General features: G+C 50.7%; 1 protein-coding gene across 2 annotated transcripts in view; it reads left to right on the forward strand.

Moving 5' to 3' along the window:
- PHIP (PHIP subunit of CUL4-Ring ligase complex) overlaps positions 1 to 15,965 on the forward strand; it is a 311,948-nt gene that overhangs the window by 217,487 nt on the left and 78,496 nt on the right. For both annotated transcript variants that reach the window (XM_075340176.1, XM_075340177.1), the window contains exon 27: positions 4,104 to 4,186. In XM_075340176.1, the coding sequence (XP_075196291.1) occupies positions 4,104 to 4,186 (83 nt within the window). The remainder of the gene's footprint in view (positions 1 to 4,103; positions 4,187 to 15,965) is intronic.

The raw sequence follows: 15,965 nt of genomic DNA on the forward strand, positions 1-15,965 counted from the left end.
GATGTTTCTCGGAGTTAATTTGTTTAAACCAGTTATTGGCTTCCTCCTTCTTGCTTTGGCACTAAAACTGGAGTACCCGTGATACCACGGGGGGGTATAGCCAGAAGGGGAGGGGCCTTGCACTTTTTAGTGTAGTGCTTTGTGTGGCCTCCGGAGGGCAGTAGCTATACCCCAATCGTCTGGGTCTCCCAATCAGAGCTAGAAGAAAAGGAATTTACGGTAAGTAACAAAATTCCCTTCTTTTTTTTTAAATCACAAACTTTACTTTGTCTCGCGGTGGCCGAACGTTCAGCTGAGCGACCGTCGGCATGTCCGGCTGCCGGCAAGTGAGAGTACTCAGCTGAGCGCCCGCCCGCCGGCATGCCCGGCCGTCGGCAAGTGACAGTGCTCAACTGAGCGCCGGCATGCCCGACCGCTGGCAAGTGACATCGCTCAGCTGAGCGCCCGCCCGCCGGCATGCCCGGCCGCCGGCTAGTGACAGTGCTCAGCTGAGCGACCGTCCACTGGCTATTGAGAGCGATCAGCTGATCATTCACAATAGTCTGCTGCCGGTAAAACTGTAAAGAAGAAAAAAAAAAAAAGCTTTCCGTTTGTTTTGTACGATCCGTAGCATCCGTTGTGCCACTATATGCAACGCATTCGTTGCATCCGTCACACAACGCAATGCTACGGAAGCCGTCCAACGCAAGTGTGAAACTAGCCTAAGACAGTTGGAAAATGATTGATTGCTCGCTACAAAAATATATATTCTTGTAGTTGTGATACCTTTTTATTTTCATTTTTTTGTTAGCCATTAAAAGGCACCACAACTGCAAAAATATATATTTTTGTTTCTCTCACTGAGAGCAATCAATCATTTTTTAACATTTAATACATTTTTAAATGTACTTTGAATCTGAGCAAAAGACTTTAAGCATTACAAACTATACAAAATGCTTGTTATTTAAAGGGAACCTGTCACCAGGTTTTTCCCATATGAGCTGCGGCCACCACCACTGAGATCTTATATAGAGCCTTCCAGAATACTGTATATAGGAGCTCAGGCCGCTCTGTGGAACGTAAAAATCACTTTTATAATACTCACCTAGGGGGTGGTCCGGTCCAATGGGTGACGCTGCTCTCAGTCCGGCACCTCCTCTATCTTGTGGGATCGCCATCCTCCTGCCTAGCACTGTGTGGATGTTGCATCCTGTGTCATTCACACAGTGGCCTCCATTGCATGTGCACTTTGATCTTCCCTGTTGAGGTTGATCTGCGACGGCGATCGCACAAGATGGAGGCGGCATTGAACTGGACCGCCCCCAAGGTGAGTATAATAAAGGTGTATTTTATGTTATACAGAGCGGCATGGCCTCTTATATACAGCATTCTGGAATGCTGTATATTAGGGCTCACTGGTGGTGACCGCAGCTAATAACGGAAAAATCTAGTGACAGGTTCCCTTTAACACAGTTTCCTTCATGGACGAATTGGTACATCCAATGGCTTTTCTTCGTCTTTGATACAGTCGCAGAAGATGAGCCTGCACCATTCCTGGCAAATAGTTGTGTTAGAAAAGCCTCTAACTACAGTCAGCGGAGCTGAACTGCACTTCCTGCCATTCGCCACTTAAATGCATCTGTCAATCTCTGACCGCATCATTTAACTTGCGTGATCTGGGGGCCGCACAGTTCCATCCTTCCATTGGCTCTTTTGTCCCAATAGCAAGGAACTAAAACCGAAATTCCCTAATTGCATTTTTTTTTTTTATCTCTGCAACACTGCAAAAAACTGAAATAGGAAGCAATCAAAATGCTGTATCTCCTAAATGGTAAAAACATGAGCTTGCTACTTAAGCTCTATATAGTTACATTTGAGAATTTTTTTCACCACTTCAAGCATGCTAGCACAAAGTACAGGCGTTCTGCGAACCCTTGTCATAATCAAACATTTAAGTTGACCTTCCTAATATTTTTGCTCAGTTTCCATCCCACACCCTCTTATTCTATTGACAAATCTGGCTTTATAAAGCCAGAAAAGAGCAGAGATAGCTGGAAATCAAGTATTTCAGGCCTTCGCCACTGTTGACCACCGTCTCCTTCTCTCTATGCTCCATTGAATCGGCCTAAACGACACTGTGCTCTCCTGGTTTGTTTCCTATCTTTCTGACTTCTCTTTCAGCGTATTGTTTGCTGGCCCCACATCTTCTCTTACTGTCGGGGTCCCTCAATGCTCAGTCCTTGGCCCTCTTCTTTTCTCTCTCTACACTGCCCCAATTGGACAGACAATCAGCAAATTTGGGTTCCAGTACCATTTTTATGCAGATGACACACAACTATACACTTCATTCCCTGACCTCATCCCCACTGTACTACAGAACACCAGTGACTGTCTGCAGTTTCTAACATCATGTCTGCTCTCTATCTGAAACTTAACCTTTCCAAAACTGAACTTCTTCAATCCCTCAGTCTTCTAACCTTCCTAAACCTGACATCTCCCTCTCTGTGTTCGGCGGCACCACGATAACTCCTAGGCAGCAGGGTTGCTGTCTGGGGCTTATGCTTGACACATGATTTTTACTTCTGTTCCTATATACAATCTCTCGCCGCTCCTGTCTCTTGCACCTCAAGAACATCTCTAGAATCCGCGCCTTTCTTACTATAGAAACTACAAAAACCCTCACTGTGGCCTTCATCCACTCCCGCCTTGACTACTACAATTCTCTATTAATTGGTTTCCCCCTCACTAGACTTTCTCACCTATCCCCTACAGCACATCCTTAATACTGCAGCCAGGGTCACCTATCTGGCTAATTGTTTCTCGGATGCTTCTGCTTTGTGCTAATCAGTGCAGTGGCTTCCCATATATCACAGGATCCAATTCAAATTGCTTGTACTCACCCACAAAACCCTTCACAGCATGGCACCCCCCTACATCTCCACCCTCCTCTGTGTCTGTCATGCTACCCATTTTCTACGCTCTGCAAACGACTAACATCCACATTAATCTGAACCTCCCACTCACCGGCTTCAAGACTTCTCCCAAAGCTGCACCAATTCTCTGGAATACTCTACCCCAAGAAACTAGGACGAACAACTTGCTCAGCTTCAGATGCTCCCTAAAACAAATGTTTTTAGGGTGGCCTATCACACTCCCTACTCAAATTAAATTCACATAGCACCTCCACGACTTCTCAGAACATAACCCCACGTCAAACTCTACCACACCCAAAAGCACCACAAAGATTGGTTGACTTGTTCAGGCAGCTTTTATCTATCCCCCATTTCTTTGAGCTGGCTGGACCGTTGTTGTAAATAAGCATCTGTACCTTGACCTCCTCCTTCACCTCATTGTAGATTGTAAGCTCTTACGAGCAGGTTTTTCTTGCCCTAATTATTGTATCTTCTATAACTGTTATTTGCTTGTATTTGAACCTCTGAATTCTTAAGCACTGCGGAATATGTTGGCGCAACAGAAATAAAGATTATTATTAAAGGGAATCTGTCATCAGATTTTGCCACATAATCTGAGATTGGTATGATGTAGAGATCGAGACCCTGATTCCAGCGGTCACTTATTGGGCTGCTTGCTGTGGTTTTGACAAGACCACTGTTTAATCCGTAGGAGATTTGACTAATTGGCCTGTTGCCAGCTAGTCAAGTATATTCATGAGCTTTCAGTCTCCATCACTATTGGCAGTTTTCCCTGTACATTGGCGAAAGCTGTCAGGAAGTAGTTTGGGCGGTGTTATAGTGCTCCACATTCAAATACCTGCCAAGATCTGCAGCACAGAAAATGACGGAAAGCTCAGCTACATGACTAAAGCTAAAAATTCAGATGGTGTCAGAACGACTACACCCAGTAATTTAAGTGATAGACCGTTGGATTCAGAATCTCCTTGTCTACGTTATCCTGCTCTCTGTTGAGGTGGCAAAAACCTGCTGACAGATTCTCTTCAAGTGTTTTGCTGCGTCAGGGAAAAAAAAGACATTGATGGCAAATAGTACTAAGTGCCTGTGTTAGTAGAAGGATAACTGCGTCTAGAGTGTTAACACTTCTTTTTTAGTTTTTTTATTTTAATCAGGTTGTTATATCGCTGCTGATGTTGTTCTTTCTTGGTTCAGATATCATGATATGCCAGATGTGATTGACTTCCTGGTTGTTCGTCAGCAATTTGATGAAGCACGACGTAGACAATGGAAAATAGGTATGTATGTCTGATTGTAGTCAATAAAAAGATTTCTATGACCATGTGTTCTGAGAACAGTCCCTGTCCCAAACTCCTAACTTTGATGTTTGCTGCGCAACCAGTTATGTATATTTTTGGTGACGTCACACAGGAGCAATTGGATCTCCGTGTAGAACAGATGTTAAGCAGCAGGAGGCAGTATGTCTACAATGTAGTTTACAGTGATCACATAGCAGGACGAAGTGTTGCCTTATGTATCACTAAAAAAAAAACGTTCCCAACTGCTACAAGATAAGGTTTTGCTGCAGAAAAACACAGCAAAAACGCCCTGTGTGAACATAGGCTAACAACCCTAGCAATTTTGCAATTCTCTGGGGAGGTTTGTCTTTGTTATTCATTGTTTGGAAAAATTGACTTATAAACATGATTCTCCAGTTAGTACAATTACAGAAATACCGAACTGTTTTTTTGTTTTTTTTTTTTTTGTTTTTTTTTAAAGAAAAGCAAAATAGAAATTAGTTTAAAAAAAATTGCTTGTGTTGTCATTTTTAGTACTTCAATTTCTTCATCGTTCCTTATGGGAGACCCAGACCATGGGTGTATAGCTTCTGCCTCCAGAGGACACACAAAGTACTACACTAAAAGTGTAGCTCCTCCCTCCGAGCATATACACCCCCTGGATGACAAATCTAACCAGTTCAATGCTTTGTGTTCAGGAGGTCACACACACACATGCATTCTCATCTGAATTTTGATTTTTGATTTCAAAGATTTGGAAGAAAAGTGGGTCCAATCTGGACTCCCGGCATGTCCCTTCTCACCCCACTGTGTCGGCGGTGCTGTTAAGGTTGATTTTACAAGGCTGGAGCCTTCACATGCCGCGCTCCTTCACCATCCCCTGAGGCTCTGGCTTGAAGTGGGAGCCATCACGGTTCTCACTGCTTTGCAGGAGACCGGTCTCCATCCGCAGCCCTTTCAGGTTCCTGCCGGACGGAGCGCTCACCCCCCAGGGACCTGGCCCTGCGTCTCATAAGCTAAGTATTGAGACGTTATTCAGGGGTCCCTTGTACATTTCTTGTGGGGAGAGTGTGTTTTGTTCACTTTGCTGTGATTTCCGGCCGGTTCTCTGTTTTTTTTTTTCCTGAGAACCGCGCCGAGGGTGCCTGCTCGTCGGCCGCATGGAAAAATCTAGGCCCCAGCTTCAGATGCGGCCTAGTTTCGTTTTCAGTGCCCCTGCATGTCAGTCATGCAGGGGAACAGTGCGGCGCCGCCCACCGGCCGTTCAGCAGAGGGGAGGACACTCCTCTCTGAGAAGATGTTCCCCTCCCCTGTATTTCTCCTTGGCCCTCCGGTTCCCGCTCCTGGACTAAACCCCACCCCCCCTCTTCACTCCGGCGCCATTTTATCAGCGTTCACACACTGATCGGCGCTGGCTGCTGCAGCTTCTGCATCTGTCTGGGGGTCCGAGCTGTGGAATCCGGAGGGCACACAAAAAGCGGTCTGGTAAGCCACAACCTCTGGTTGTGGACTTTATTATACACTCTCTGGGGGTCATTCTGAAGGAGTGTGTTCTTTACTGCAGAGCCTCCACCTCAGCAGCATGTCTCTCACTAGGAGCAAGGCTGCAAGGCTTTACTCTATATGCACTGCATGTCAGCTCATACTGCCTGAACCGAGCACATATCCACATTGTGATGCCTTCTCTAACATGGTGGTGCCTCAGCCTGGAGCCTCCCCAGGGGTCTCTCCGGCTGCTCCAGCCCCGGTGGCTGAACCCCCGGCTTGGGTAGCATCGTTTTCTAAAGCTATCTCACAGTCCTTTGCCGACTCCATGGGACAGTTGTCCCGGACTCTGCTGACCATGCATCAGCCCCCTTCTCAGGGCGCCTCTGCTGCTCCGACTCGCTCTGCAGAGCTCACAGAGGATTTTTTATCTGTTCCCGGACCCCGTCCTCCTAAACGGAGACGCAGGGACTCTTCTCCCTCCTCGTCCCACGGCTCTGATTCACGAGCTGAATTGCAGGGCGAGGAGGATGCCTTTACTGTGGGCTCGGACGCTACCTCTATGTACCCCATTGATCTATCTGAGGGTGATGCGGATGTTAGTGACTTGATTGCGTCTATTAACTCCGTACTGAACCTCAATCCACCAGTGTCAGAGGAACAAGCCTCTCTGGTAGAAAAACACCAGTTTACCTCACCTAAGAGAGCAAGGAGTATGTTTTTTTTTTAACCACTCCAGTTTTCAGGCCACTGTGACCAAGCAGCTGGCGCGCGAAGCCGCGTCCTCAGAAGAACGGAGGAGCCGCTGCCACTAAGGCAGCCTCCTCTTGACTATCTGGCTGCGCCAGCAACGTCCTTGGTCGGTGGCAGGCTCTCCCACTTTGTCGACGTGTGGTTTCAACACGTCTCCGATTAGTGGGTGCGGGATATCATCTCCCACGGCTACAGGATAGAATTTTCTTCCAGCCCGCCAAACAGATTTTTTTCTCTCCACTCCCCCCTGCTCCAAAGCCGCCGCCTTCTCACAGGCCGTGGCATCCTTGCAGGCCAACGGAGTAATTGTTCCGGTTCCCGCCCGGGAACGGTTCAGAGGTTTCTACTCAAACCTCTTCCTAGTCCCCAAGAAGGACGGTTCCTTCCGACCCATCCTGGATCTCAAGCTTCTCAACAAGCATGTTCAGGTGCGGCACTTTCGCATGGAATCTCTGCGATCGGTCATTGCCTCAATGACCCAAGGAGATTTTCTAGCATCCATCGACATCAGAGATGCCTATCTGCATGTGCCAATTGCAGTTTCACACCAGCGTTGGCTACGTTTTGCAATCTGAGAGGAACATTTCCAATTCGTGGCTCTCCCCTTCGGGTTAGCCACGGCCCCTCGTGTATTCACCAAGGTCATGGCAGCAGTGGTTGCGGTTCTGCACCTCCAGGGGTTGGCAGTGATCCCTTACCTGGACGACCTTCTAGTCAGGGCTTCATCCAGTGCAGACTGTCAGCGGAGTGTCTCGCTCACTCTCGCCACGCTTGTTCATTTCGGGTGGCTTGTCAATCTGCCCAAGTCCACTCTGACCCCGACTCAGAAACTTACGTACCTAGGGATGCAATTCGAGACTCTGCCGGCACTTGTGAAGCTGCCCTTAGTCAAACAGCAGTCCCTTCATCTGGCGGTGCGTTCTCTGTTGAAGCCCCGCCGTCATTCCATCAGGCACCTCATGCAGGTGCTGGGTCAGATGGTGGTGTCAATGGAAGCGGTTCCCTTTGCCCAGTTCCATCTGCGTCCTCTGCAGCTGGACATTCTCCGCTTTTGGGACAAGCGGACCTCTTCTTTGCACAGGCTAGTGGCTCTGTCGCCACAGACCAGGAGCTCTCTTCAGTGGTGGCTTCGGCCCCTCTCTCTGTCTCAGGGACGCTCCTTCCTGACTCCGTCCTGGGTGATCCTCACCACGGACGCCAGTCTCTCCGGCTGGGGAGCAGTATTTCTCCACCACCGAGCACAGGGCACTTGGACTCCGTCCGAATCAGCCCTCTCGATCAATGTGCTGGAAATCAGGGCTGTACTCCTAGCTCTCGTAGCCTTTCACCACCTGTTGGCGGGCAAGCACATTCGAGTCCAGTCGGACAACACGACAGCAGTTGCCTACATCAATCACCAGGGCGGGACTCGCAGCCGCCTGGCGATGTTGGAGGTTCAACGCATCCTTCAGTGGACAGAGGACTCCAAGTCCACCATATCCGCAGTCCACATCCCAGGCGTAGAAAACTGGGAGGCAGATTATCTCAGCCGTCAAACCGTGGACCGCGTCGAGTGTGCCCTGCATCCGGCAGTGTTCCGGTCAATCTGCCGCAAGTGGGGCACTCCGGAAGTGGATTGGCTCTTGAGTCCTGGATCCTGACGGCTTCAGGCATTCCTTCCGAGGTCATCTCCACTATGACTCAGGCTCGGAAGTCTTCCTCGGCCAGGATTTACCACAGGACTTAGAGGATTTTCCTGTCCTGGTGTCACTCTTCCGGCCATGCTCCTTGGCCGTTTTCTTTGCCAACCATCCTGTCCTTTCTACAGTCCGGTCTGCAGCTAGGACTATCCCTCAATTCCCTCAAGGGACAGGTCTCAGTGTTGTTCCAGCGGCGTATCGCCCGACTGGCTCAGGTGCGCACCTTCATGCAGGGCGCATCTCACATCATTCCTCCTTACCGGCGGCCTTTGGATCCCTGGGACCTTAATCTGGTCCTCACCTTTGAGCCTCTTAGGGAGGTTTCTTTGTTTCGACTTTCACAGAAAGTGGTCTTTCTGGTGGCCATAACTTCTCTCAGGAGAGTCTCTGATTTGGCTGCGCTTTCTTCGGAGTCACCTTTTTTGGTTTTTCACCAAGACAAGGTGGTTCTCCGTCCGACTCCGGACTTTCTCCCTAAGGTGGTGTCTCCTTTCCACCTTAACCAGGACATTTCATTGCCTTCCCTTTGTCCGGCCCCTGTACATCGCTTTGAGAAAGCGTTGCATACCTTGGATTTGGTGCGGGCGCTCCGGATCTATGTGTCACGCACCGCCGCTCTTAGGCGGTGCACCTCTCTTTTTGTGCTAACCACGGGTCAGCGCAAGGGTCTCTCGGCTTCTAAACCGACCCTAGCTCGTTGGATTAGGTCGGCCATATCCGATGCCTACCAATGTTCTCAGGTGCCTCCACCGCGAGGGATTAAGGCGCACTCGACCAGAGCTGTCGGTGCCTCCTGGGCTTTCAGGCACCAGGATACGGCTCAGCAAGTCTGTCAGGCTGCCACTTGGTCTAGTCTGCACACCTTTTCGAAGCACTACCAAGTGCATGCTCATGCTTCGGCAGATGCGAGCTTGGGCAGACGCATCCTTCAGGCGGCTGTCGGCCATTTGTGAAGTTAGGTTTTGCCTACTTCTCAGTTTCTGTTTATTTCCCACCCATGGACTGGTTTGAGACGTCCCATGGTCTGGGTCTCCCATAAGGAACGATGAAGAAAAAGAGAATTTTGTTTACCGTAAATTCTTTTTCTTATAGTTACGACATGGGAGACCCAGCACCCTCCCTGTTGCCTGTTGGCAGTTCTTGTTCCGTGTGTTTTTCACCGGCTGTTGTTGTAGACAGAGGTTCCGGTTATTCCGGGTTTTACTCTATCTCTACTTATGGGTGGATGTCCTCCTTCAGCTTTTGCACTAAACTGGTTAGATTTGTCATCCAGGGGGTGTATATGCTCGGAGGGAGGAGCTACACTTTTAGTGTAGTACTTTGTGTGTCCTCCGGAGGCAGAAGCTATACACCCATGGTCTGGGTCTCCCATGTCGGAACTATAAGAAAAAGAATTTACGGTAAGTAAACAAAATTCTCTTTTTTTTTGGGTCAGTTTAGCTGTTATATGGCAGGGCGAGCTAATGTTTTTGATACCATTTTGGAGTACATTTTATTTCTTTATCGTTCCTTTGGGAGACCCAGACCATGGGTGTTTAGCTTCTGCCTCCGGAGGACACACAAAGTACTACACTTAAAAGTGTAGCTCCTCCCTCTGAGCTTATACACCCCCTGACGAGCAGACTCAGCCAGTTTATCGCTTTGTGTTCAGGAGGCATACATCCACACATGCATTCTCATATGATTATTCCTTTTGGAACGAGATTGAAAAGTGGGGTCCACGTCTGGACCCCCGGCATGTCCCTTCTCACCCCACTGTGTCGGTGGTGTTGTAAGGTTGATTCCTAGGCTGGAGCCTTACATGCCGTGCTCCTTCACCATCCCTCCTGGGCTCTGGCTTGAAGTGGGAGCCAGCACGGTCTCCATGCTTGGCAGGAGACCGGTCTCCATCCGCAGCCCTTCAGGACCCTGCTGGACCGGAGCACTCATCCCCAGGGACTTGGAACCCTGCGTCTCAGCAAGCTAAGTACCTGAGACGTTTATATTTTGGGGGTCCCTGTACTTTATTGTTGTGGGAGAGTGTGCTTATTGTGTTTTCTGACATTTCCGGCGGGTTCTCTGGCTGTCGCCTAAGAACCGCGCCGATGGTGCCTGCGCGCCGGCCGCGCCGCTCAAATTTAGGTCCCGGCTTCGCCGGAGGCCTAGTTTCAGTTTCACTGCCCTCGCATTTCACTCATGCAGAGGGACAGGCTCGGCTCCGCCCGGCGGCCGTTCTGCACAGGGGAGGGACACTTCGGGATCTGGAGGGCACACAACACCGCTCCAGCGGTCTGGTAAGCCACAACCGGTCTCCGGTTGTGGACCTCTGTATATACTCTCTGGGGTTCATTCTCTGGCAGAGCCTCCCACTCTAGCAGCATGTCTCACACGAGGAGCAAGGCTCCAAAGCTTTATTCAGTATACACTGCATGTAAGCTCCTGCTGCCTGAACCGAGCATCTTCCCACATTGTGATGCCTGCTCTAACCTGGCGGTGCCTCAGCTTGGAGTCTCACCTCCAGTGGTCTCTCAGGCTGCTCCTGCTTCTGTGGCTGAACCCCCGGCTTGGGTAAAATCCTTTTCTAGGTCTATCTCCCAGTCTTTTGCTGACTCCATGGGACTTCTGTCCAGGACTTTGCTGAACATGCATCAGCCCCTTTCTCAGGGTGCCTCTGCTGCTAGGGGTCTCTCAGGACCGTTGCTCACAGAGGATTCATCATCTGGTCCCAGACACCGTCCTTCTAAGAAGAGACGCAGGGTTCCCTCTCCTTCCTCGTCCCGCGGCTCTGATTCAGGAGCTGACTCGCAGGACGAGGAGGATGCCTTTACGGGGGGCTCGGAGGTTAACTCCATGTACCCCATTGATCTGTCCGAAAGGGACTCAGATGTTAGTGATTTGATTGCTTCCATTAATTCTGTACTGGATCTCAATCCGCCAGTATCAGAGGAGCAACCCTCTCTGGCAGAAAAGCACCAGTTTACCTCGCCTAAGAGAGAAAAGAGTGTGTTCTTTAACCACTCCAGTTTTCAGGCCGCTGTGACCAAGCCCAGGGCCTGTCCTGACAAACGCTTCCCAAAGCGTGGTTCTGATGACCGCTTTCCCTTTCCATATAACCATGAAAAACCTCTAAAAAACAATGTTATTAAATATTCATTAAAATACTCCCAATCTAAAACCTTTGGCTTCATACCCAGCAGTTCAACACTAGACAAAAAGTCGTGATTGTGAATAGTGTATAAGGTCCTAGAAATAGGGCAGTAGGCCAATGGCGTGCGCCCCCCCCGTTCGTGATTTTTTAGAGGGTATCGCAATATGGGATGGAGGGACCTAGTATTCCCTAATGTTTTTCCCTACCTGGCAATGGAGGTGAATACACCTTAAAGTTTTTGGGTGCCCCCGTTCCTCGGTGGCTAGCCCTACATGCCCCTGTCACTATTCCTGGCCTATAACCACCACCAGTGCATTGTGTTGGAGTGATTAATTGGTCATGCGTCAAAAGTCCTACGTCGAGACCTTATATAAATCAAACACAGATATTGTACATCACCAGTATTCCAGTTAAATAGTTTCAAACGCTATCCACCCTCAATCATTAATTGAGCTAGTACATCATATTGTTGAGGGAGATATCAAAAGGAATTTCTAGGGAGGTGAAAAAAGGTCTTGACAGAAGGTATGATAGGCCCAACTGTCCTAGTACTTATCTTGCCAGGACCGTTATTACTCCCATTGCTCCTGACGCGTTTCTCCCCAATATAGCGGGGTTCATCAGGGGAGATGTAAATTGCAAGTTGTCACTATCCAAATTAGGCCATCAATCTCATGCTTCCATATGTCCTTCCTAAAATTAGGTAATTTTCAGTTTCCCTGTGGGGGTCCGGCTGCTGTCCTGGATTACCCTGCCACGTGCTGATTGTAATGGTGAAAATCTACTCCCAGATCAGCGATGCACCATAAGGGAGGGTCTGAAGACAGTGAGTGCTTGGAATAGCAGCGTTTCACTGTGGCACTGACTACTTAATAGTATTTCCCTTTCCACCTGAGGTGGTCAAGGAGTGGGCTCATTCCCCAAAGGTAGACCCCCCGGTGTCTAGACTCTCAGCCCGAACCGTTGTGTCGGTGGCTGATGGCACCTCCCTTAAGGATTCCACTGACCGCCAGATTGACCTTCTGGCCAAATCCGTATATGAAGCGGCGGGGGCCTCGTTCTCCCCGACTTTTGCAGCAGTGTGGCCTCTCAAAGCCTTCTCTGCTTCTCTAGAGGGGATGCATTCCCTCGCCAGGGAATCTATGCCCGAAATGGTTTCCTTAACTTCCCAAGCTTCAGCTTTTTCATCCTATGCCATGTCTGCCATGCTGGAGGCTTCTCACCGCACTGCGGTGGCTTCGGCTAATTCCCTCGCTATCTGCAGGATCTTGTGGCTTCGAGAGTGGAAGGCAGATGCTTCTTCAAAGAAGTACCTTGCTGGGCTCCCTTTTGCTGGGTCCCGTCTGTTCGGTCAACAGCTGGATGAAATTATTAAGGAAGCTACTGGCGGGAAGAGTACTTCCATGCCACAAACCAAAACCAGGAAACCTGTCCAGGGCAGGAATCAGTCGAGGTTTCGTTCCTTTCGTTCCTCCAACTGGTCGTCCTCTAAGCCCTCGGCCTCGTCCACTAACTCAGCCAAGGACCAGAAATCCAACTGGCGCCCAAAAGCGCGTCCACAGAAGAGCGCAGGAGGTGCTGCCGCCAAGGCAGCCTCCTCGTGACTATCTGTCCGTGCCAGCAACGTCCTTAGTCGGTGGCAGGCTCTCCCACTTTGGCAACGCGTGGTTTCAACACGTCTCCGATCAGTGGGTGAGGGATATCATCTCCCACGGCTACAGGATAGAATTCTCTTCCAGCCCGCCAAACAGATTTTTTTCTCTCAACTCCCCCCTGCTCCAAGGCCGCCGCCTTCTCACAGGCCGTGGCATCCTTGCAGGCCAACGGAGAAATTGTACCGGTTCCCGCCCGGGAACAGTTCAGAGGTTTCTACTCAAATCTCTTCCTAGTCCCCAAAATGGACGGTTCCTTCCGGCCCATCCTGCATCTCAAGCTTCTCAACAAGCATGTTCAGGTGCGGCATTTTCGCATGGAGTCTCTGCGATCAGTCATTGCCTCAATGACCCAAGGGGATTTCCTGGCATGTATCGACATCAGAGATGCCTATCTGCATGTGCCAATTGCAGTTTCACACCAGCGTTGGCTACGTTTTGCAATCGGAGAGGAACATTTCCAATTCGTGGCTCTCCCCTTCGGGTTGGCCACAGCTCCTCGGGTATTCACCAAGGTCATGGCAGCAGTGATTGCGGTCCCTCACCTACAGGGGTTGGCAGTGATCCCTTACCTGGACGACCTTCTAGTCAAGGCTTCATCCAGCGTGGACTGTCAGCGGAGTGTCTCGCTCACTCTCGCCACTCTAGCCCAATTCGGGTGGCTTGTCAATCTTCCCAAATCCACTCTGACTCCGACCCAGAGTCTCACGTACCTAGGGATGCAGTTCGACACTTTGCCGGCACTTGTGAAGTTGCCCTTAATCAAACAGCAGTCTCTCCAGCTAGCGGTGCGCTCTCTGCTGCGGCCCCGCCGTCATACCCTCAGGCGCCTGATGCAGGTGCTGGGTCAAATGGTGGCGTCCATGGAGGCTGTTCCCTTTGCCCAGTTCCATCTGCGCCCTCTGCAGCTGGACATTCTCCGCTGTTGGGACAAGCGGCCTTCCTCCTTGCACAGGTTAGTGGCTCTGTCGCCACAGACCAGGAGCTCTCTTCAGTGGTGGCTTCGGCCCCTCTCTCTGTCCCAGGGGCGCTCCTTCCTGGCCCCGTCCTGGGTGATCCTCACCACGGATGCCAGTCTATCCGGCTGGGGAGCGGTATGTCTCCACCACCGAGCGCAGGGCACTTGGACTCCGTCCGAGTCAGCCCTTTCGATCAATGTGCTGGAAACCAGAGCCGTGCTTCTGGATCTCCTAGCTTTTCACCATCTGCTGGCGGGCAGGCACATCCGAGTCCAGTCAGACAACGCGACAGCGGTTGCCTACATCAATCACCAAGGCGGGACACGCAGCCGCCTGGCAATGTTGGAGGTACAACACATCCTTCAATGGGCGGAGGACTCCAAGTCCACCATATCCGCAGTCCACATCCCAGGCGTGGAAAACTGGGAAGCAGATTATCTCAGCCGTCAAACCGTGGACAGTGGCGAGTGGTCCCTGCACCCGGCAGTGTTTCAGTCAATCTGCCGCAAATGGGGCACTCCGGACGTGGACCTAATGGCATCCTGTCACAACAACAAAGTTCCGGTTTACGTGGCTCGCTCCCATGATCCTCAGGCATTCGCCGCGGACGCTCTGGTTCAAGACTGGTCGCAGTTTCGTCTGTCCTACGTGTTTCCCCCTCTAGCTCTCTTGCACAGAGTCATGCGCAAGATCAGAATGGAGGGCCGTCGAGTCATCCTCATTGCACCGGACAGGCCCAGGCGAGCTTGGTACCCAGACCTGCTCCATCTGTCCGTAGAGGTGCCGTGGCATCTCCCGGACCGTCCAGACCTCTCTCACAAGGTCCGTTTTTCCGCCTGAATTCTGCGGCTCTCAAATTGACGGCGTGGCTCTTGAGTCCTGGATCTTGACGGCTTCTGGTATTTCTCCTGAAGTCATCTCCACTATGACTCGGGCCCGTAAGTCTTCCTCCGCCAAGATCTATCACAGGACTTGGAAAATTTTCCTGTCCTGGTGTCGCTCTTCCGGCCATCCTCCTTGGCCATTCTCCTTGCCGACCCTTCTGTCCTTTCTACAGTCCGGTCTGCAGCTAGGACTGTCCCTCAACTCTCTCAAGGGACAAGTCTCAGCTCTGTCAGTGCTGTTCCAGCGGCGTCTCGCCCGGCTGGCTCAGGTCCGCACCTTCATGCAGGGCGCGTCTCACATCATTCCGCCTTACCGGCGGCCCTTGGATCCCTGGGACCTCAATTTGGTTCTCACGGTTTTGCAGAAACCCCCCTTTTGAGCCTCTTAGGGAGGTTTCTTTGTTTCGTCTTTCACAGAAAGTGGTCTTTCTGGTGGCCATAACTTCCCTCAGGAGAGTCTCTGATTTGGCTGCGCTCTCTTCGGAGTCACCTTTTTTGGATTTTCATCAAGACAAGGTGGTTCTCCGTCCGACTCCGGACTTTCTTCCTAAGGTGGTCTCTCCTTTCCACCTTAACCAGGAAATTACCCTACCTTCCTTTTGTCCGGCTCCTGGTCATCGCTTTGAAAAAGCGCTGCATACTCTGATTCTGGTGCGTGCTCTCCGGATCTATCTGTCTCACACCGCTGCTCTTAGGCGGTGCACTTCTCTTTTTGTGCTAACCACAGGTCGGCGCAAGGGCCTCTCTGCTTCTAAGCCGACCTTAGCCCGTTGGATTAGGTCGACCATTTCGGACGCCTACCAGTGTTCTCAGGTGCCTCCCCCGCCGGGGATCAAGGCACACTCGACCAGAGCTGTCGGTGCCTCTTGGGCTTTCAGGCACCAGGCTACGGCTCAACAAGTCTGTCAGGCTGCCACTTGGACTAGCCTGCATACCTTTTCAAAGCACTACCAAGTGCATGCTCATGCTTCGGCAGATGCGAGCTTGGGCAGACGCATCCTTCAAGCGGCTGTCGCCCATTTGTGAAGTTAGGTTCTGCCTACTTCTTAGTTTTTCTGTTTATTTCCCACCCAGGGACAGCTTTGAGACGTCCCATGGTCTGGGTCTCCCAATGAACGATAAAGAAAAAGAGAATTTTGTTTACTTACCGTAAATTCTTTTACTTATAGTTCCGTATTGGGAGACCCAGCTCCCTCCCTGTTGCCTGTTGGCAATTTCTTGTTCCGCGTGTTATCACCGG

This window comes from Anomaloglossus baeobatrachus, chromosome 3 (genome assembly GCF_048569485.1).
Source record: "Anomaloglossus baeobatrachus isolate aAnoBae1 chromosome 3, aAnoBae1.hap1, whole genome shotgun sequence".
In the NCBI taxonomy this organism is placed as follows: Eukaryota; Metazoa; Chordata; class Amphibia; order Anura; family Aromobatidae; genus Anomaloglossus; species Anomaloglossus baeobatrachus.